The 22004-nt window shown below is 36.3% G+C and overlaps 1 protein-coding gene and 1 long non-coding RNA gene across 3 annotated transcripts in view; one reads left to right on the top strand and one right to left on the bottom strand.

Annotated features, from left to right (window-relative positions):
- Window positions 1-22004, top strand: part of LOC138152623 (uncharacterized) — a 634969-nt gene that overhangs the window by 298779 nt on the left and 314186 nt on the right. The window lies entirely within an intron of this gene.
- The window catches only part of NOL11 (nucleolar protein 11), a 276383-nt gene continuing 261551 nt past the window's right edge, over window positions 7173-22004 (bottom strand). For both annotated transcript variants that reach the window (XM_069076611.1, XM_069076612.1), the window contains 8 exons: window positions 19118-19192; window positions 16956-17140; window positions 16669-16794; window positions 16204-16428; window positions 15302-15380; window positions 14868-14960; window positions 7741-7848; window positions 7173-7561 (listed from right to left, as the gene is read on the bottom strand). In XM_069076611.1, the coding sequence (XP_068932712.1) occupies window positions 7448-7561; window positions 7741-7848; window positions 14868-14960; window positions 15302-15380; window positions 16204-16428; window positions 16669-16794; window positions 16956-17140; window positions 19118-19192 (1005 nt within the window). In that variant the 3' untranslated portion in view covers window positions 7173-7447. The remainder of the gene's footprint in view (window positions 7562-7740; window positions 7849-14867; window positions 14961-15301; window positions 15381-16203; window positions 16429-16668; window positions 16795-16955; window positions 17141-19117; window positions 19193-22004) is intronic.

Below are 22004 nucleotides of genomic sequence, written 5' to 3'. Positions count from 1 at the left end.
GAGGGTAATTGCTCTTGTTTTAATTTGCTTGGATCTGGATCACGGTCTTGGGTGGTGATCCTGGGGTGTGTGGCCAGTGTGCCAGAGCTTGGGGTTTTTGTAGAGAGGGCACCCTCCTCATAGATCTGAAAACATTTGTGAAAACCCCAGTGATTTGGGACACAGCTCTCTCCACTCTGGAAGCAGAGTTCTACTGTGGCAAAGAGCTGAAAAGTCAAGCTGACAAGATGAGCAAGCAGAGGAAGCACAATCAGACCACAGAATCCTTTTTTGGGGGACAAAAAGGATCAAAACATGGAACCAGAATTAGTCAATGAAGTCAAAACTTCTGCATCAAAAGCTTCCAAGAAAAATATGAACTGATTACAGGTCATGGAGGAGCTTTAGAAGGATTTTGAAAACCAAATAAGAGAAGTGGAGGAAAAATTGGAAAGAGAAATGAGAATGATGCAAGAAAATCTTGAAAAGACAGTCAATAGCCTGCTAAAGACCCCCCAAAAATACTGAAGAAAATAACACATTAAAAAATAGATTAACTCAAATGGCAAAAGAGGCCCAAAAAGCCAATGAGAAATATGCCTTAAAAAGTCGAATTGCCCAGAATTTCAAAAACTCACTGAAGAGAATAATTCCTTCAAAATTAAATTGGAGCAAATGAAAGCTAATGACTTTATGAGAAATAAAGATACTATAAAATAGATCCAAACAAATAAAAAATAGAAGGCAATGGAAATATATCATTGGAAAAACCACTCACTTGGAAAATAGATCCAGGAGAGATACTTTAAAAATTATTGGACTACTTGAAAGCCATGATTTTAAAAAGAGCCTAGAAATCATCCTTCTAGAAATTTTCAAGGAAAATTGCTCTGATATTCTAAACCAGAGGGCAAAATAGAAATTGAAAGAGAAAATTGAGGTAAACAAGTTAAAGTGTCTTGCCTAGGGTCACACAGCCAGTAAGGGTCTGAGGCCACATTTGAACTCAGGAAGATAAAAAAGTCTTCCTGACTCTAGCTTTGGCACTCTATCCCTTGTGACACCTTGTTGCCATTTCCCAATATTACCTTCACCCAATCCCCATTCTCACGTGTTAAATACTTTTTGTTGGTGTTCACCCCTCCTTTTGTCTGTTTCATATAAGAGCGAGGTTCATCTGTTGTCCACATCCCCTCTGCTCCATGTTTGTCTATTCTTCCATGCCTTAAAAATAAGAAATACCAAGTAACACTCCCTTCTTCCTTAACAAACATATTCTTTCCTTTTGTCCTTTCTTCCCTTTCCTTTTCAAACTTTTAGCACAGAACCAATCTTGCCCCCCCTCTGACCTGTTTTTCTTACTTAATTTCAGTATACTTTGAAGGTTCTAAAAGGAACTTGTTTCTTGTCCCTTAATAGAATGTTAGCACATCATCATATGGCCTCCTTTCAATTGCTCAAAGAAATGTACCCATCTAGGTTCTCTTCACTTTTATGTTTGTATTTCAAAGTTCCTGCTCAATTCTGGTCTTTTCATCAAAATGTTTGAAAGACCTCCATTCATTAAAGGCCCATTTTCCTCCCCTGTGGGACTATAATCAGCTTTGCAGGAAGTTATTCTTGCCCTTAAGACTCTATCCTTTGCCTTTTGGAGAACTGCATTGCAAGGCTTCCTCTCGTTTTTCAACACAAGTTGCCAGCTCTTGTGTGATCTTGATAGTGCTTCCTTAGTACTTGAACTGCTACTTTCTAGAGGCTCATAGTACTTTTTCTTTGATATATGGGAGTTTTAGATTTTGGCTATTACATTCCTGGGACTAATCCTTTTGACATTCCTTTCAGGAGGTGGCTGAGTTCCATCTTCAATTTATCTTCTGGTTCTTCTAATAAATCTGCATAGTTTTAATGAAATATAGTATCTAGGATTTTTTTTTTTAATCATGGTTTCCAGGGACTCCAATGATTCCTAATCTCATTTTGAGATGATGTTTTCCAGGTCAGTTGCTTTTTGAGAACAGATGTTTTCTTTCAATCTTTTGATTCTAATATTTGCCTAATGTAGTCAATGATTTATAATGATTTCAATAATTATACAACTAATGGGCAATGTGTATCAATTTCTTTTCTAAGCTAAAAATTCTTCCCATTTTTTTCTCCAGAGCTATCACTTTAAAAAAAAATTCATTTGATTTTTTTCTAGGTAGTTTTTGTGGAAAATCAAACCCCCTCCCCCAACTTTCTACTTGTAATTTTGGAATTCAATTTTTTTTTAGTGTTACAGTGTTTTAGTTTACTCATCTCCAGCTTCAGTTCCTGAATTGAGGCTTTATGACAGAGCCAAGCTTTGTATCCTGCTGCTTTTTTGGGTGGGGTAGTTGCAACTGTTTGGTCTTATCTTGGATGATCCGGGTTCCTTTGCTAATCTCCATCTCTGAGGTTGACCATATCCCCTGAATTTTTGTGAGAGGTTAAATCTTCGAGGCCCTAAATGGACTGGATATATAGATCAAAGTACTAGGGACTTGGGGTGTGTTGGTCTGAAAACTGTCATATGACAGTTTGCTACTTCTCAGTTTCCAAGATGCCTAATGTGTCTCTGGCTAATCACATTAAGCTGGTGCTGTCTTTACAAGTGTCTCCTTTCCTAATGGCCACAGGCTTCAGAATAACTCTTTTTGCAGTTCTGGGAGTGGAAGAAGTCACTATGGCTTTTCATTGGATTTCTTAATCATTATTTGATCCCATGTGAATTTCAGGTTTTTGCTGTGTTATGTATAGAGGAGTTGGGCCAACTGCCTTTATTCAGGAAGTTATTTTTTTTTTCCTTTTGAAGGGCAATTGGGGTTAAGTAACTTGCCCAAGGTTACACGCTAGTTTTTTTGTGTGGGTGTTAAGTGTCTGAGGCCGGAACCGAACTTGGGTCCTCCTGACGCCGGGGCCGGTGCTTTACTCACTGCGCCACCTAGTCGCCCCAGGAAGTAATTTTTGATGGAAGCCCTCCTGCATTCATTTTTTTTTTTTGACTGCTACAACACACTGCTGATTCAGATTGAGTTTGCAGTCAGTAAAAGCCCTAGGACTTTTTCAGAAAAACTGCTCTCTAACCATGATTCTCCTATCCTGTTTGTGAAAATGATTTTTTGAAACCAAACTCATTAAAAGCAGATCTGTTTCACTTTGTCTTTGTCTCCCCAGTGCCTAGCACTGATGGTACCTGGAGCATAGCAGGTATTCAATAAATGTTGACTGACTTGAACTGAACCTCCCAGTGTGTCTCCCAACATTTTTTTCTTCACTCAGGGATCATTTTTTTCTGACTTTGGCCTAATTTGCTTTTTGAAGACACTGCTTCCCACAGATGGAAAAGTTCTACTTAAATATCAAAATATGAGCCAGAACAGACTTGAACATAGGAATGGCTGGCAAAAATTAACACAGAAAGAACAAGGGACAAAAGAAAAATGGTGCTTAAGATTAAGCAGCAATAGTTATCCTGCTGGGTCAGGTTTCCTTCAGAGGTTCACTGCAGGAAACCCACTTTCTAGACAGAGAACTGTGAGCATCAAAAATAAGTTCATGATAATTCAGCTCTGTGGAAAAAATCTAACTGTAGTCTTATTTAGTGGTTAAAATCCAAGTGATTTACTCTTGAGGAAAGCAAACACCATAGAATCTTAGAAATATACCATAGGTGGGCTGACAGCAATCAGTGAAGTCCTATCACAAAGATTTAAAAGTTATTAACATGGGTTGGAGATATAAGAAACAATTTATAACTGGTTTTTAAGAAAGATGTGGAATTTTTCTCTCTTAGCCAGTATTAATTTTGTTAGCTATCTGACAGTCAACCAAAGCTTTAACTATGGTGGGATAACTGGCCTTTTACTCTAGGTCACTGAAATTGAGGAAGCTAGCAGCCCTTATTCCTTGAGCATTATAAAGAAAGGAAAATTTAGCACTGGTCTTGTACATAGGGAATGGACCTGAGGATTTCATTGACTTAGGGAACTCCCAAATGAGGAAACTTCCTCAACCAATACAGGTGGAAATCTATTCCCTAGAGTACTAGGAAGGTAGGTGGCTTGCTCAGTGTCACAGAGCCAGGATATGTCAGATGGGTCTTGGAACCTGGATTTCTCTGTCTTCAAGGCCAGCTCTTTATCCACAACCCACACTATCTAGTTACCAAGAACAATGAGTTTAAAATACGAAGTTACTGGGTAGCTTGCTCCCCAAGCCAAACATCATATAAATACCACTCCTGCACACCCCAGAAGTGGGCTGGCAGCATGCCTGGGTCTCTGCACACAGGGGTCAGCATCCCAGACTCTCCTCTCCAGATTACATCATTCACTGTTTATTCTCCTTTTTAAAAGGAGGATGTATTTTGTGAAAAGATTCTTATGACCCATTTTTCTATGCTTGGACAGAGAAGTGATGCTCTTGTCCACTCTAAAATGGCTTTGCTGTAACAAAAAGATTTTTGTCATTTTAAAAATATCTGATTTTGAAAGGGCAAGGTTTTCCCAAGTATTTTTTTAAAAGTTATCATCTTAGGTATTTCTTCCACTCTTAACAAATCTTTTGGAACAGATGAGAGGCTATTTGCTAGCTGCCTACAATAGGTTGAAATTAATACTAAAGAAAATTTGAATTAAGAAATTTCTTACTATAAAGTAGTTGTACATTTACAAGAAATTTGCATAAAAATGACTTTCTGAATTATACTAAAAGCATTTATATTAAAACAGGGCCAAAATTTTTTTATCCTATCCCTTGGGTCACTTCATGCCTCTAGCCCCATTCTTCTGAAGCACAGTCCTGCACTCATGGTTGGTGAAAGTTCTCCACACCAGACTTACCCAGACTCTCCACACTGCTGCTCTCTGGCCAGTTCCATGCCACACTCTCTGATTTCTAATGAGGCTCTGCAGCAACCTCACTGGGGCCCTGTCCTCATTACTGGAGGGTGTTCCCTATTACCAGCCTAACCAAACTTACCATGAAGCTGCTCTCTGGCTAGGCTGTGCTGCAATGATCTTTCTACTAGGTCTCACCCCTTTCACTTCTAGCCCCGTGAAAAGCAATCCATCCAGTGCGACAATTCTGAGAAAGAACGTGACAGTCCTTATGGCACCACTCACCATACTTCCCAACTCAAAAAACACCTCCCTAACTTCTATTTTTCTACATGTACTGTCTTTCTCTATAAAACTGTAAGATCACTGAGGGAAGTGACTATCTTTCTTATTGAATTTTTATTCCCAACACTTAGCACAGTACCTGGTATACAGTAAGTATTTAATGAACTGTCTCCACTGGGGAATCAAATCATGTACTGTTTCAAGTTATTTTATATATAATTTGGCTTCCCATACCCCCCACAAATGAAAATTAATTCATCATCTAGAAAAGTAACATCAAAATTTATGGGCTGGAGCCTGACAAAGGGACTATGTGATCCACCCATCAAAGGTAGATGTGTACAATCAACCTTCCCCAGAATATCTAATTTTGGAACTTGCCCTTCATATAACCATACCTACCCTTTTCTCCCAACACTACACCACCTGTCTCCTCTTCTAAGACATAAGCTCTCAGCCTTTCCCTTTTTGAACTATAAGTTGGTCCTGTGGTATTTATAACCTGCTGCACCAGGTGTTATGAGGAAAATCCTGTCTTTTTTGCTTCACTCAGTCTATTGCTTCTTCCTCCCCCTCTCCAATAACCTTGAGGTTGAGGCAGGAATCCTCAAGTTCTGCATTCAGTGGAAGTGACCCATGAATAACAGCCTCCTTTCCCTGTTTAATTTTAGATGGGATAAAGTAAGCTGTGCAAAATGAGGAACCATGAATATGTTGGAACAGATGACAGATCTCATTATATTATCTTTTTCCGAAAATCCATCCCTCTTCCAAACTTCCCTATTGCCACTGAGGGTAATATCAACTTTCTAGTCAACCAGGTATGTCACAACCTCAGTGTCACCTTCAGCACTTCATTCTCCCTCATCCTCACCCCACATATTCAATTAGTTAACAAATCTTTTCCCTTCTCTCTAATCACACAGTCACCATCGTAGTTCTGGCCCTCACTGCCTATCACTTGGACTACCATTATAGCCTCCTAATTAGTCTCTGACTTAAGTGTCTCTCCAATTCTGCACACAGAGTTACTAAAGTAATTTTCCTAAAGTATAGGTCTGATCATGTTACTCCCTTATTCAAAAAACTCTACTGCTCCCTACTGACTCTGGGATAGAATATTATTTTGTCTCTATTTCATCTTTTTTAAATTTCTATTTTCATTTAAGTTTTCTAACATATAAAACTATCAGTATAGTAGAACTATATATATATATATATATATATATATATATATATATATATAAATTCATTAAAAGTATATATGTGAGGAAGCATGTACAACATTTTTTTTTACTAGTAAGTATAACGTCAGAAAATTTAGAGATCACTGATTTAAAAAACTGCAGGATCTCATTCTAAAGTTAACAAATAATTCAAGGTGTATTATCAAGAAGCAAAAATATCCATAATTTCTCTCCACAAAAAACTTTTATCTAAACAGCATAATAGTTCAATCAACCATGAAGACAATATATTACAAGTGTTATACTTGGTGTTTATACTCTTGATGCTATAAAAAGAAAATGCAGAATACAAATTGGTCAATACTTTAACTAGCAATAAAAAATATTTCTTGTTACTGAATACAAAATGTAAAGTTATCTTAGAGCGCCTGTGGAGGAATAGGAGTATTTAAGAACTTATAGACATAAAGTACTGGAGGAAATAGGTTTAAATTAAAGATGTTGTGTATTTATTGGGATACAGTTGCCATCTCTGCACCACGGGAGGAGAGATAAAATATTTTTTGTGTCTTGTTGGAATTTGTTACTTTTGACTTTTGCTGTTTACATACTTTTAGATTATGTCAAACAATCAACAAGTATTTAAAAATTAAGAGGTAGAAGATGTCTAGCAAATAGTTAAATCCTTTGATTCAACTTTGATTCCAAATGTTTGGTCATGGGAACTGATGAGCTAGGGGAGCTTTCTTATTCAATCAAAATAAATTTTTCTAATTTTTAATTCTAAAAAATAATTTTTCTACTTCAATGGTAATTGTTTTTTGAAGAAGCACTACCCAAAAAAATTTTCTAAGAAATTAAATTTTTCTCCACACACAAACAAGTTTATTTAAAATCAACCAAGTTTTACTTTTAAGTTAGTGCCATAACATGACTCTCCATTCCCCAACAATCACTTATAAAATCAGAATAGGTCAGTATGAAACCCTGATCTCTCATCAAGTGAGAAGCAAGTTCTGATCCCTTTGGTCTTTGAAAATTGTGTTGACATTACAACAAAGTCACCAACCAAATTCCACTGCGTGTCCATCCAAGAAAAAGTCTTCATAAAAAGTCTCTGCATAATGGAAACTAATCTCAGATGAGTTCAAGAACTTCAATGGAATACAATCCCTTATTTCTTTGCTGGTGCAATTTTTGTAGCTGCTGTAAACTTCCTTCAATTTTGTTGAGTTCTGAATAAACCCATACCTAAAAAGAAGAATTTAAAAAGTAATATTTTAATAATGCTTATGTGTAAACAAATCCCATCTGGCTAATAACTACTCAGTACCATAATTTTAATTATCAGTTGAATTTTAGGTGATAATTGACACTTTACTGAAAGGGAAACAAAAATAAATCTTGTTATGTATCCAATATTCACATACCTGGGCTTTCACAAACTTATAAAGACTTGTCAATATTCCTTTTGCTTCTGGAATCATCACAACAACTGTAAAATGAGCATCTAGCAGTAGACAGATCCAATCCATAATCTGAAGACAAATAGAAAAGTAAAGATTGTTGGAATGTGCAGAACCTGCCATGTCTGACAATTTCCTGAGTAAGAAGTTTTTTTAAATGTATAATTGGACTTTTTAGTTTACAGATGGCAGTCCTAAGAAATAGAAGGGTCTTCTTTCTAAAACTTGATTTACATTACAAGAAACACTTTAAGATTTTTGGATTATTTGATATGAATAATACCAATAAAGTCAAAAAAACGTACTCAAAACTCTGAGCTATGACACTACTTGCCTCTTCTTTAAAGTGAACTTAACTGTTCTGCTTTGTTGACCCAATTCTGTGCTACTCAGAAAGGTATATAAAGATCATAACCATGGGATCACGTGGATGGAACTAAAGTTGCTATAACCCCATAAAAGTGTATTCCTAGATACTTACAAAACAGTAATATGTAATTTTATATCCTCCAAACTCTGCATAGTTCAATTAATAATAATTTACATCCAAAAAAATGTTTCCCTTTCCAAAGGGAAAGCAACAATATGGGGCTTAAACACTAGACTATTACTTAAAACTGTTTAATCTATAAAAACACAAGATCACAACACATGATTTTATATCTTTTATCTTCTCAAAACATTACTTGCCATTTAAAATAACTGCAGCAATATAAAATACTTGAGTGCCTACCTACCAAGACAAACCCAGGGACTACATAAACACAGTTACAAAACACTTTTCACACAAATACAGACCTAAATAAATGGAGAAATACTAATTGCTCATGGGTAAGGCTGAGATTAAAAATGACAATTTTACCTAAGTTAAATTACTTATTCACGGCCATACCAATCAAACTACAAAAAAATTATTTTAGAGCTAGAAAACATAATAAAATTCATCTGTAAGAACAAAAGGTCAAGAATATTAAGGGAATCAATGAAAAAAAATTCAAAGGAAGGCAGCCTAGTAGTATCAGATTTCAAACTATATTTACAAAGCAATAATCATCAAAATGATCTGGTACTGGCTAAGAAATAGAGTGGTGGATCAGTGGAATACATTAGGTACATAACACATAGTAATAAATGATCACTGCAATCTAGTGTTTGATAAACCCCCAAATCGAAACTTTTGGGGGAAGAATCTACCATTTGACAGAAATTGCTGGGAAAACTGGAATGGAGTTTGAAAGAAACTAGACATAGAACAACATCTTGTACTATAAGCCAAAATAAAATAAAAATTAATAAATGACTAAAAATATAAAGGGTGATAGCATAAGTAAATTAGATGAGCAATGAAAATATACCTGTCAGAACTATGGATAAAAAGAGTTTATAACCAAATAAGAGATACAAAGAATCACAAGAGGTAAAATGAATAATTTAGATTGCATAAAATTAAAAAGGTTTTGCACAAACAAAATTAATAGTAAAAAATTAGAAGGAAAATCTCATTTCTCAAATATACAGACAACTGAGTAAAATTTATAAAAATAAGAGCCATTCCCCAATTGATAAATGGTCAAAGGATATGAATAGGTAGTTTTCAGAAGCAATCAAAACTATCAAAAGATTCATATTGGGCGGCTAGTTGGCACAATGAATAGAGCACTGGCCCTGGAGTCAGGAGGACATGAGTTCAAATCTGGCCTCAGACACCAAACACAAAAACTAGCCATGTGACCTCGGGCAAGTCACTTAACCCTAACTGCCCTCCAAAAGGCAAAAAAAAGAATACTATTAATAAATGCTCTAGATCATTACTGATTAGAGAAATGCAAATTGAAACAACTCTAGGGTATCACCTCACACATAACAGAAAAATGATAAATGCTGGTAATGATGGGGAAAAACTGGGACACTAATGCATGTTGGTAGAGTTGTGAACTGCTCCAATCATCCTGGAGAACAATTTGGAACTATGCCCAAAGGGCTATAAAATCCAAGTAACTTGGATCACAAGATCCAAGACAATTCTGAAGGACTTATGATGAAAAATGCTATCCACCTCCAGAGAAAAAAAACTGTTGGGAGTATAAATGCAGATTGAAGGATACTTTTAAAACTTTTTTTCTTCTTTTTTTTTCTGTTTTCTTTTATAACATTGGATAGGCTCTGCATGACTGCTCACATATAACCTATATCTAATTGCCTGCTGCTGTCTCAAGGAGGAGAGGGAGGAAGAGAATTTGGAACTCAAAATTTAAAAAAAGTTTAAAATTGTTTTTATATCTAATTTCAAAAAAAATAAAAACATTAAAAAACAAAGAAATGACAAGGGGGATGGTTAAAAAACATAGGAAGACTTACATGAATTGGTGTAAAGGAAAGCTAGCAGAACCAGAAAAACACTACATACATTAACAGCAATATTGTAACAATGATCACCTGTGAAAGACTTAGCTACTAAGATCAAGGCAATGATCCAAGACAATTTCAAAGGACCCATAATGAAAAATTCATTCCACCTCCAGAGAACTCTGTAATGTATTCTGAATGCAGACTGAGCTTTTTTTTTACTTTATTTTTCTTGTTATTTTTGTCTCTCTTTTCTTTTGTAACATAGCTTATGCGGAAATGTTTTATGGGACTTCAAGTGTATACCGATATAATCAATAAGTTTACCTTCTCAAATTAGGAGGGACCAGAAAAGTGAGAAAATTTGGAACTCAAAATTTTAAAAAATTAATGTTAAAAATGTTTTACATGTAATTAGGAAATATTTAACAATATTAAAATATTAAAAATATATTTTAAAAAATTGGGGGGGGGGGCGGAGTCAAGATAGCAGAGTAGAAACATGATCTCCGAGTGGCTCCAGCTTCCACTTTCCCCAATTAATGTAAAAAGGGGACTCTGAACAAACTTTGGAGCTGCAGAACCCACAAAATGACACAGAGAAGCTAATCTCCCGCTGAGAACAGCCCAGCAGGCTGGCAGCAAGTGGCCAGGGCAGGCCCTCGAGCAGGAGGTTTTAACCCTAGGGCGGGTCTGACCAGCTGCCAGCTGGAGGGACTCCAGATCAGCAGCAGCAGCTGTGGCAGTTTCCAGAATTATCAACACATAGATGCTAAGGACAAAGTGAGAGGTCAGTGCAGTCTGGACTTTCGGATCCGGTAAGTGGGAGTATGTGGCTTTTGCCCCCGGGGCAAGAAGCCGCTGAGATGCTGGCACAGCCAGCCAGCACCACGTGGCAGCTTCAGCTCCTGGCCTACAGAGTGTAGGGGGACCAAGCGACCAGTCTGAGGGGTAATCACTCTTGCTTTAACCTCCTTGGATCTGGATTGTGGTCTAGGGTGCATGACCAGCTTGCCAGAGTGTGTGGAGGCCCCAGAGAGGGCACCCATCTAATACATCCGGCAGCTGAGAAAACCCCAGTGTTTGAGATGAAAGCTCCCCTGTCTGGTGGTGTGGCAAAAAGCCCAGGGGTCAAGTGACTAAGGGGAGACATGACCAGGCAAAAGAAACAAAGCAGACAGAAGATTCCAACATTAGACTCCTATTTTGGGGACAAAAAGGAGCAAAGCATGGACCAGGAAGAAGACAGTGAAGTCAGAACTCCTGCACCAAAAGCTTCAAAGGAAACTATGAGCTGGCTACAGGTCATAGAAGACCTTAAGAAGCAGGTAAGAGAAGTGGAGGAAAAAATGGGAAGAGAAATGAAAACAATGCAAGAAAATTACAAAATGAAAGTCAACAGCCTGACTGAGGTGAGGAAAATAACACCTTAAAAAACAGACTAAACCCAAATGGCAAAGGAGACTAAAAAGGCAATGAGAAGAATGCCTTAAAAAGCTGAATTTGTTAGATGGAAAAAGAATCTCAAAAGCTCACCGAGGAGAATCATTCCCTCAGATTTAGAATGGAGCAAATGGAAGCTAATGATTTTATGAGAAATCAAGATGCTGTTAAACAGATCCAAACCAATGAAAGAATAGAAGGCAATGTGAAATATCTCATGGGAAAAACCACTGACCTGGAAAACAGATCTAGGAGAGAGAATTCAAAAATTATTGGACTACCTGAAAGCAATGATCAAAAGTAAGAACCTAGAAAGCATCCTCCAGGAAGTTCTCAAAGACAACTGCCCTAATGTTTTAGAACCAAAGGCAAAATAGAGGTTGAAAGAATCCACCTCCTGAAAAAGATCCCAAAAAGAAAACTCCTAGGAATATTATAGCCAGGTTCTGGAATTCCCACATTAAGGAGAGAATATTACAAGCAGCCAGGAAGAAACAATTTGAATATTGGGGAAACACAATCAGGATAACCCAGGATCTGGCAGTTTCTATACTGAGGGATCAAAGGGCTTGGAGTATGATATTCCGGAGGTCAAAGGAGCTGGGATTAAAACCAAGAGTCACTACCCAGCAAAACTGAGTATCATATTTCAGGGGAAAATATGGGTATTCAGTGGAATAAAAGACTTTCAAGCATTCTTGATGAAAAAACTAGATGAATAGAAAATTTAACATTTAGATACAAAAAGCAAGAGAAGCATGAGAAGGTAAATAGGGAAAAGAAATCATAAGGAACTTATCACAGTTGAACTATTAACATTCCTACATGGAAAAACAATAATTGTAACTGATGAAACTTCTTAGTATGAAAATAGTTGAAAGGAATAGAAATATATATATTGTTTACATATGAGAGTGTATGGGCATATGAATACATATGTGAATGTGTGTATATATATTTACAGGTATACATAGATAGAGGGCACAGGACCAATGTAACAGGAAGGGAAGATACTTAAAAGGTGAAATTAAGAAGTGAGGGGCAGCCAGGTAGCACAGCGAGTAAGAGCACCGGCTCCAGTGTCAGGATGACCTGGTTATCAAATCCGGGCTCAGATACTTAGCACCACACCCAGAAATAACTGGCCGTGTAACCTTCAGCAAGTTACTTAACCCCAATTGCTTAAAAAAAAAAAGAAGAAATTAAGAGGTGAGAGAGGAATATATTGAGAGGAGATGGGGAGAGACAGAATGGAGTAAACTATCTCATATAGAAGAGGCAAGGGAAAATGGTTACAATGGAGGGGAAGACTAGGAAGGCAAAAGGGAATGGGTAAACCCTACTCCCATTGAATCTGGCTTGGGGAGGGAATAAAATACACACTAAATAGGGTATCTCACCCTCCAGGAGAGTAGGGGGATGATGGAAGGGAGGGCAGGCTGGGGGAAGGGAAGTTGGAAGCACCTACTTTTGCAAAGGGACGGGATCAAAGCAGAGAATAGAATAAGTGGGAGGTGGGATAGGAGGGAGGGAAATATAGTCAGTCTTTTACAATATATCTACTATGTTATTGCTTTGCATTAGCCACACATGTAAAACCTATACTGAACTGCTTATGTTCCCAGTTAAGGGTGGGTGACAAGGGAGGAAGGGAATGAATCTGGAATTCAAAGTTTTAAAATCAAGTGTTTAAATATATACATATATATACACACACACATACACATACTATTATTAATACTATTTTACATGTAATTGGGAAATGAGATATACAGGCACTGGGATAGAGATCCACCATGCCCTATTGGAAAAGTTGAAAGGGGTATGGAAGAAAATATGGGAGAGAGCAGATTGGAGGAGGGGACATCCTGTGGGACTGCTATTTTGGGTCAGTGGGTAGGGGAAAAATGGGGAGAAAATTTGTAACTCAAAATCTGGCGGAAATGAATGATGGAAATCAGAAAAATAAAATAAAATAAAAAAGAAGTAATACAAAAAAAATTTGCCAATGACATGGTCACTCCAATAAATTTGACACTTATTAAAGGTTTTTTATTACTATAAAGTTTTTTTTTTAATCTCTATTATATTACCTCTCTAAAATTTCTGAAAAGTAATTGAGGGTAGGGAATACACAAGTTCTCAAAATTAATGATCACAATATTTATAATAATAGTAATAGAAAGTATCCAAACAGTAACACTTAAAATATTAAGGTAAATATGGGTCCTACCACTCCTAAGGCAGGTACAGAAAGATTAACAATGTCTTGTCAACAAAGGAAGATTCATAGATGTTCTTGGAGCATATACTAAACAAGTTAAAATTTTACAGAAATACTTCTGAGACCAAGAGTATCACTTCACAGAGCAATAATAAAAGTTGACAGTAGGTGTATGTCACTGTATTTGCTGAATATAGGCTTTCACAGCTAAAATTCAAGCATGGAAATCAATGGTGTTCTATGCACACCAACTCAACCAACAATATGTGGACAAAGAACTCTAAAACAGATAGCTGAATCATGTGGATTTATTTACAGAAATGGAAAGGTTCACATAAGCTCCTTGAAGGCGGAGACTATCTTTTTTTGTATTTGTATCCCCAGCACAGAGCAAGTGTAGGTTGATTACTACTTTTTATTTTTAGTAAATTTATATTTCAATACTTTTTGTTTATTTAAAAAATCATTTTGCTTCTCTGCACCATTATCTATATAGTATTAAATATCAAGCAGAAAAACTAGGTAGCTGTTATTTGTTCCCAGTTTTTCTCTAAACTCCACCGAACAAGAAATAACTGACTTTTATAAATCACTCTAATATTTACAAAGTGCTATTAAATCCAATCTCATATAAGCTTCACTATCACCCTCTGAGATAAAGTATAATTATTATTCTCATTTTGAAAATGATAAAACTGAGGCCTAGAGAGGTTAAGTAATTTGTGACATAACACTAATATCAGTTGTGGGAACTGAATTCATGCCTCTCTTGACACAAATCCAGCACTCTTTCCATGAATTAAATGAATAGGTCAGGAGTACAAGAGGCTACAAAGAGGGGAAGCTTACCAAAAAAAACCCAGATTTTAAATACAACTGTCAAATGGATATTACTTTTTTGGGGTGAAAAGGAAAGAAATATCTATTGTAAAGGTCATGTATGAAGCCCAGGAGTCCTATGAAATTCCTTAATGAAACCCAACTGTTGTTACCAGTCATGTTTTCTCCCCAAACCCTGCCAATAACCAGACTTAATTGTTTCACTACTCAGAACAAAGTAAATGTACCACTATCTCACCTGGTTCAGGGTTGGAGGACAGGGTCCAGGAAGAGTCATACTAGCATTTTCACTACATTTCTCATAAAGGAAATGCAAATACTGGAGAAAAAGCTAGGACAAAGAAAAGTAACAATAAACATTTTTGTTATACAAGTTACTCCAATGCAAATACTTAGCTCAATAAGAGAAGTCTTTCAACCCTTTCACCTGCTTTATTTATTTCTTCTCTATCTCTTTTTAGTGTCTTTACTTTCAGTTGTGCTCTGAGACTTAACCTGGAGTAATATCACATGTCCATTCACCTTCCTCAAGGTTCCCCAATTTCTCAAACCCAATTTTAACTCAACATTAAGGCCGTGTCATGCTGCTATTTTCACAAGCAGACTAGATGACAGCAAAACCTAAAAGAAAAATCTAATTTCAACAAAAGTTCTTTATGAAAGAGTACTTACAATGACGTGGTGCACAGTGAGGTCTTTCAAATTCGGCAAAAGAAATGTTTCACTATATGCTGAATGGAGAATTGCATTTCTATTTATGACTAAAGGAAAATAAACACCACCTTATGGATGTAGAAAAAAAGATTACATTACAAATATACTTTCTTAAATTAGTATGAAATTTTTAATGAAAAGGATTAACTTTAATATCAAGTATTTTTGTGCCAAACTCTCAGATACTGAAAATGCTTAACTATTGCATGCAAGAGTCTTTTATTCAGAATAACAGAATATTTTTATAAGTGCTAATTCGGAAACTGACACTAAGAAAGCAGTTATTTTTGGCTGTCTGTTGGAAGTTCTTTCTATTACTCGCCACTTAAATATTACAATTTAAGACTTCATACTAGGAACACTGATTATGACATTTTGAAATTAGAAATCTTTAGAAGAATTCAACTTCTTTAACTAGCTAAAAGAACTGGATTTAGGTAAATAGCCCTGAATATATGCATTATTATAATTCACTTTACTTAAAGAAAAGCCAACCATCTCAGCTGGTACAGAGCTGATTTCATCATTGTTCCTAGTTGTATACACTCCCACTATGCAGAGCATCAACTTATCTGTAACTTAGAATCTGAGTTATCTGGGACACTGAGAAGTTATGTGGCTTGTTCATGATGCTACAGTGAGACTGTGGTATCAGAGGCAGAACTTGAATTCACACTATACCTGACTCTGGGTCTGGCTTCTCTTTTCATTATACAAAGGTGCCTCGTCAGTCATTTTATTACTAAGTTAACATTCTAAAACATAAAATGATATTCTTGGCTTACTCTAAGATATTTTTTTGTAAAGTAAGGCTACCACTTGGTAAAAGACACACAAAAAATTCATGTTTCAAAGGATACAGTAAAGCTGCTTTTTGGGGAGTTACAGGACATGTCAGAGTAGTATTCATTGTGTCTTCCGGTTTATTTAACTTGTCATCAAAGTTATTCTCTTCTAAAAGTACTGGACTGAAACCATTTTGAACAATTTCTGTTTTTCCCATTTTCTTATCTTGGGCAAAGTTAATGTAACCAATAACTGACTCCATATTTATATTAGTCCCTTCAAGGCTGTCATCACCAATACTACAAGAAGAAAAACATGTCATCAATAAGCATGAAATCAATTCTGACGATTCCATATTGCTTCCTCTCCCTAATAACAGGTCACAATAAGCCAAAATAAGTCTATTTCCAAGTCAGAGAAATACCAGAGACCTAATTTTTCTAACCATTCTTAAAATTTCTGTAGTTAAACATTAATAATGACAACATATACTAAGAACTGAAACAAAGGGAAAAAAAACCAGTTTGTTTCCCATGTACCTTAGGAAAACCTTTAAGCAAGCACAGGTAATTGATTCAGGAATGTCAGGGAACTGCTGTAGACAGAGCTGTAATAAATGCACATCTCTCTTTTCCAAGGCAACTGCCATCAAGTCAGGACACAAACTGAGAGAAAAATAAAAGATGTAATATTTTAAAATACCACACAAATTTAACTTGCAAAAATATTCTGTAATTCCCCCAAAATATGGAAATTGGAATTTTATACAACATATTACAAGAATGTAGAACATACCAAGTTATCCTTAAGTAAGAAAAGTTTTTACCTATAAGAAAGTACTTGAGTTTGGATGAGTTGTACCAGATTACTCTGAGGATAAAATGCTGGTTCTGCCTTACACCTTTCCACCAGTTCTGTTACTATGTGCCCAACAGTAATTTGAAATTCAGGTGTCCGTTTATCAGCCAAAAACTTACTCAGCTGTTGTTCAAGGTGTTTTTCAGAAGCATCCTGAAAGACGAGTGGAATCCCAGTCTGTTATGATAACATGCTATTAAATCAAAACTCTAAAGTATTATGAATAGAATATTTTCTCATTTTCATTGTTACTAGAAGTGGCATCATTAATGCCTGCTTATGAATTAAAAATTGATATATTGTAAATAAAGACTGCACTCTAGCAAAGCTTTGGTTTAAAAGTGGATTCTAAGTAAAAATCCTTGGAAGACAATTAAATTGCTGCTTTAGTCAATGTACAATTCAATGATTCATCTATAAGTAACTTACAATCACAAACTAACAACCAGAAGACCTTGGTAGATCATTTTGTTCAACTGGCTCTTTTTATAGATAAGAAACCTGGGGGGGGCTGGGCACCAGGTGCAAGTGGAATTCCTTGTATGAGGCTACAGGGCCAGCCAGAATTCATTTATAAGCTAGGCAAGATCAAAAAGAAACATTTGTGCAAATTTAAATACTCTATACAGGGACAGAGACAGAAAGAACTTAATTAAGAGCACTTAGTTCCCAGTTTCATATTCAGATTCTGTTTCTCAAGATTCCCTATCCCTTTAGGGACAACTATGTCCTCTCCTTACTGAAATCTAATTTTATCTCAAATGGCGGTTCTGGGGCCCTTCTAGCAGCTGGTGAACGAAACAGAGGGACCTTTCCTCAGAATGTTTTTAAATCCAAAGAATTAAATTCAAAGGATACAAAGGAAATCAAAGGTACTGAAATACAATTAAAAAAATTTTTTTTTTTTGCTTTTTGGAAGGGGGAAGGCAGGGCAATTAGGGTTAAGTGACTTGCCCAAGGTCATACGGCTAGTTTTTTGTGTTAAGTGTCTGAGGATGGATTTGAACTCAGGTCCTCCTGCCTCCAGGGCTGGTGCTCTATTCACTGTGCCACCTAGCCACCCCTAATTTTCAAAATATTCAAACAAGAAAACCTGTAAAGAACACCCTGTAAAGAATCAGACTGTTCAAAAAAGAAGTACCAAGAGGTTCCAATTCTCATTCTGTTAAGGTCATGCTATAAAATGTACTTTATTATCAAGTACTGGATTCAGATTGAGAGACATAGTAAGGATCAAATTAGGATTCCAAGTAATGCCATGTATTCAAATATGGAAGAACTTCATTTAACAAGAGTTACTATTACCTAGCACTCTACCATTAAGAGAAAGAGATAAATCTCTAAGAAAACAAGCTATTACTTTAAGTTTATGTTAAAAAGTAGCTCCCAGGATGTAGTCTGGTATCAGTACAACCTTAATTCAATATCCTATGCTTCTAAACCTACACAATGGAAGTGGATATTGGAAATGATCAGTAAATACAGATTCAATTATTACACTATACTAAGCAAGAAAAAGGCATTATTAAGCACCTATTATGTGCCAGGCACTATGCCAGGTGGAATCACGTACTTAAAATTTTTAAGCAAAAGTTTCTGTTTCCTAAGAAAATTCTAATTAATTGAGGTTTTACTACATTTCCTTTGCAGAAGACTTAAAACTTCCTATTGCCCCTGAAAACCTCACTTTATATTTAAAAGTTTCCCTAATATCCAAACTTAAAAGTTGTCCTTAACCTTATTAATAGAACCTTGTACTTGTCAAAACACAAGGCAGAAAAATAGAAAAAAATAATTCAAAAGGGAGTCAGAGAAACAATTAGATTTGGAAGTTAAAGTGAATATATATTTAAAAAAATTTATCTACAAAGAACAAAAGTTTATAGACATAGTTTAGCACAGTGCCTAGCATATAACAAGGACTTAATAAATGCTTACTGACTGACCAAAATGGACGATTTTAATCTTTTTTTTGGTCATTGTTTCTGTTTCTATATTTGAATACTTGTATATATAAATGGAAATTAAAGTGAAATTTTAATTGATTTAGGAATAAATACAACAAACAATTTAATAAAAACAATTTCTGATATTTGCCAAATTTAGCAATTTGCCAAGAAATTTACCTACCTTTATACCTGATAAAAACTCTTTGTTTGTTGAATCCTCCACTTGAGACTTGGTCTCATTTCTTCTTGTCCTTAACTAGAATTAAATAAATTGCAGTTTAAAAAAAAGATCTAGTTAGAAACAAACTTCCTCAAAAGATTAATGTATCTTTATATCACAGGCAAAAGAAACTCAGGAACATCTACTATTTTGTTATTGTGAAATTTTGTCATGATTATTATAGTGCTAGCATTAATACCTAAGTAAATCAGCAAGAGAAAAGAAGTATCCCTACTTAGTAGAGAGGTGCTGCTATGCACCTATTCTTCTCATCCTCTCCCTCCCCCCTTTTAAGTTTCTTCTTCCTATCCTTTTCCTTTATCTTCTGAGTGGATTATCTAAAAGTTTAGGCTGTTTGAGGACAATTTAATAAGCATTTATTAAACGCATACTATATGCCAGGCACTGTCTGTGCTAAGAGATGGGGATACAAAGACAAAGTGGCTCCAATCCTCAAGAAGCTCACATTCTAATGTGAGGAAAGCACGTCCACAGAGAAGTCAATACAAAATTTAATATAAATACAAAGTGTATTAGGGAGGAGTATGAGGTATGAGAAGAGGGATTATTAACAGAAGGAATCAGTATGGGCCTCTTTTAAAAGGTAGCACTTGAACTGGGCCTTGAATGCAGCTTAGAATTTCATAACAGGAAAGGGAGGAGAGGGAGACAGCCTTGGCAAAGGCACCAAGGCAGGAGATATAACGTTGCCTAGGGGCCACAGAAAATATGTCAGTATGGCTGCAACTCATAAGATGAGGTGATGCCAAATATGTCTGTAAAAATAAGCTTAAGACATACTATGAAGGGCTTTAAATGATTTATGTTATTTTATTCCAAAGCCACTAAAGCTTTTTGAGTAGAGGGACATGGTCAGACCTGTACTATGCTTTAGGAAGATTATTGTGGCAGCTTTGTGGGAAGATGGATGGGAAGTGAAATACAGAATGCAGGAAGGCCACTTAGGAACACACTTATAGAAATAAGAGAGGTAAGGTGGGCCTAAAAAGGGCAGTAAATGTGGAATGGAGGAAAGCCAAGCCAGTCTTGGTAATTAGGATGTGAATACTATAGCTTCTAATCCAATTATTAAGTGTCAACTATGTTGTGCAAATACAGTCCCCTAAAGAGGTGACACAGTTTGAGGACAGATATGCTTGCCTAAGGGGTGGCTTGTGTAAATACACAATGTGTTTCATATATGGAATGATAGAGATTTCAAGAACCTGACTGCAGTCCAGTTTGGCTGGAACATAAATATAAGAAAGGGAATCAGTCTGGAAAATGAGGTTAGAGGCAGGCTGCTGAGTTCTTTAAATGCTGAGAAATTTTCTTTTAATTCTAGAGAAAACAGAGAGTCACTGAAGATATTTAAATATCATCAGACTTGCGCCTTATATTATTTCACCTCCATACACTCCTGATACAGGGACACTGGCTTCCTTGTTCTTTAAAGATGACTCTCCCAACCAGCATTTTCACTGGTTGTCCCTCACGCTCAGGACTCTCTCCTTCCTCATCTCTGCCTCCAGGTTTCCTTCAACTGTCAGCTTAAATATCACCTTCTACAAGAAACCTTTCCCAGTCCTTCTTAATCTTGGTGACTTCAAAGACCCTCAATGGACCTTGTAAATATCTTGTCTGTACAGCTGTTTGCATATTGTCTGCCTTCAATGCCCATTAGACTGTAACCTCCTTGAGTACAGACCCTGATTTTTTTTTTGTCTTCTTTGTATCCCCAGCACTTAGGACAGTGCCTGGCAATTAGTAGGTCAATTGATTCTAGTCAATTGATGAAGAAGGGAAAGGAAGGACTGGTAAAGTTATTAGTTATCTAACACAGTCCAGATAAGAGGTGATGAGGGCCAGAATGGCAACTTATTGTCCTCACCTTCCTTCCTTTTGATATTCTGATGCTCTAGTTAACCAGTTCAATTTTATATTATCTTCCACTCTTGGAGCCTTTGCCATTGTCCTAGCACCCTCATTTCTTGCCAAACTGCAACCCTAGGTTACTCCCAACATCTACTTTAAGCAGCTGAACGTTATTAGAAGTCATGCCAAAGTGTTGCTTTTGTTCAAAACAGATTTGTTATCTAATCTCAACTGTGCCTTCACATCTACACAGCAATCTTTTTCCCCCCTCATTTAAACTTTCTACTTTATATAGCCAGGTGGGCCTAGACCATGCTTCACATCCTAGCCAACTGTTGCACACCATGGCCATCTCTTTGCCTTTGTAACTCTTCTCTCCACCTTACCCTCCATATGACACTTTCAGTGTCTTTCTAAAACTGGCAAATATCAAGTAATATAACTGTTTCTTCTTGAAAGTATGCCTCAACTGATTTATCCATGGCTCTACTTGCCTGCCATTCCAGGATTTCTTTTTTTTTTTTTTAAGCAATCAGGGTTAAGTTAACTTGCTCAAGGTTACACGGCCAGTTATTTCTGGGTGTGGTGCTGAGTATCTGAGCCCGGATTTGATCCAGGTCATCCTGACACTGGAGCCGGTGCTCTTACTCACTGAGCCACCTGGCCGCCCCTATTCCAGGATTTCTTAAGTCAAAATATTCTCTCCTGGCAATGACTTCTTTATAATGTAGTTTACCACTACTAGAATGTAAGATCCTTGAGGGATGTCTTGCTTTTGTATTTGTAACAACAGCAATTAACAGTGTTTAGCACATACCACATTCTTAATAAATGATTTTCATTACTTCATTTATTCATTCCACAAAGAATCTATTCCAAACCTCCTCTTTCTTCAAGTCATGTGAACCACCTTTTCTGAATTCCTCCTCAGCAAAGGGTTTCACCTCACACTTTACCAAGAAACTGGGACCAG

This window comes from Petaurus breviceps, unplaced genomic scaffold (assembly GCF_028583685.1).
Source record: "Petaurus breviceps papuanus isolate PSGF00001 unplaced genomic scaffold, PetGlider_PUasm1.0 90925, whole genome shotgun sequence".
NCBI lineage: Eukaryota > Metazoa > Chordata > Mammalia > Diprotodontia > Petauridae > Petaurus > Petaurus breviceps.
The sequence above is the reverse complement of the archived record's forward strand: the minus strand, read 5'-3'. Positions and strand labels throughout refer to the sequence as shown.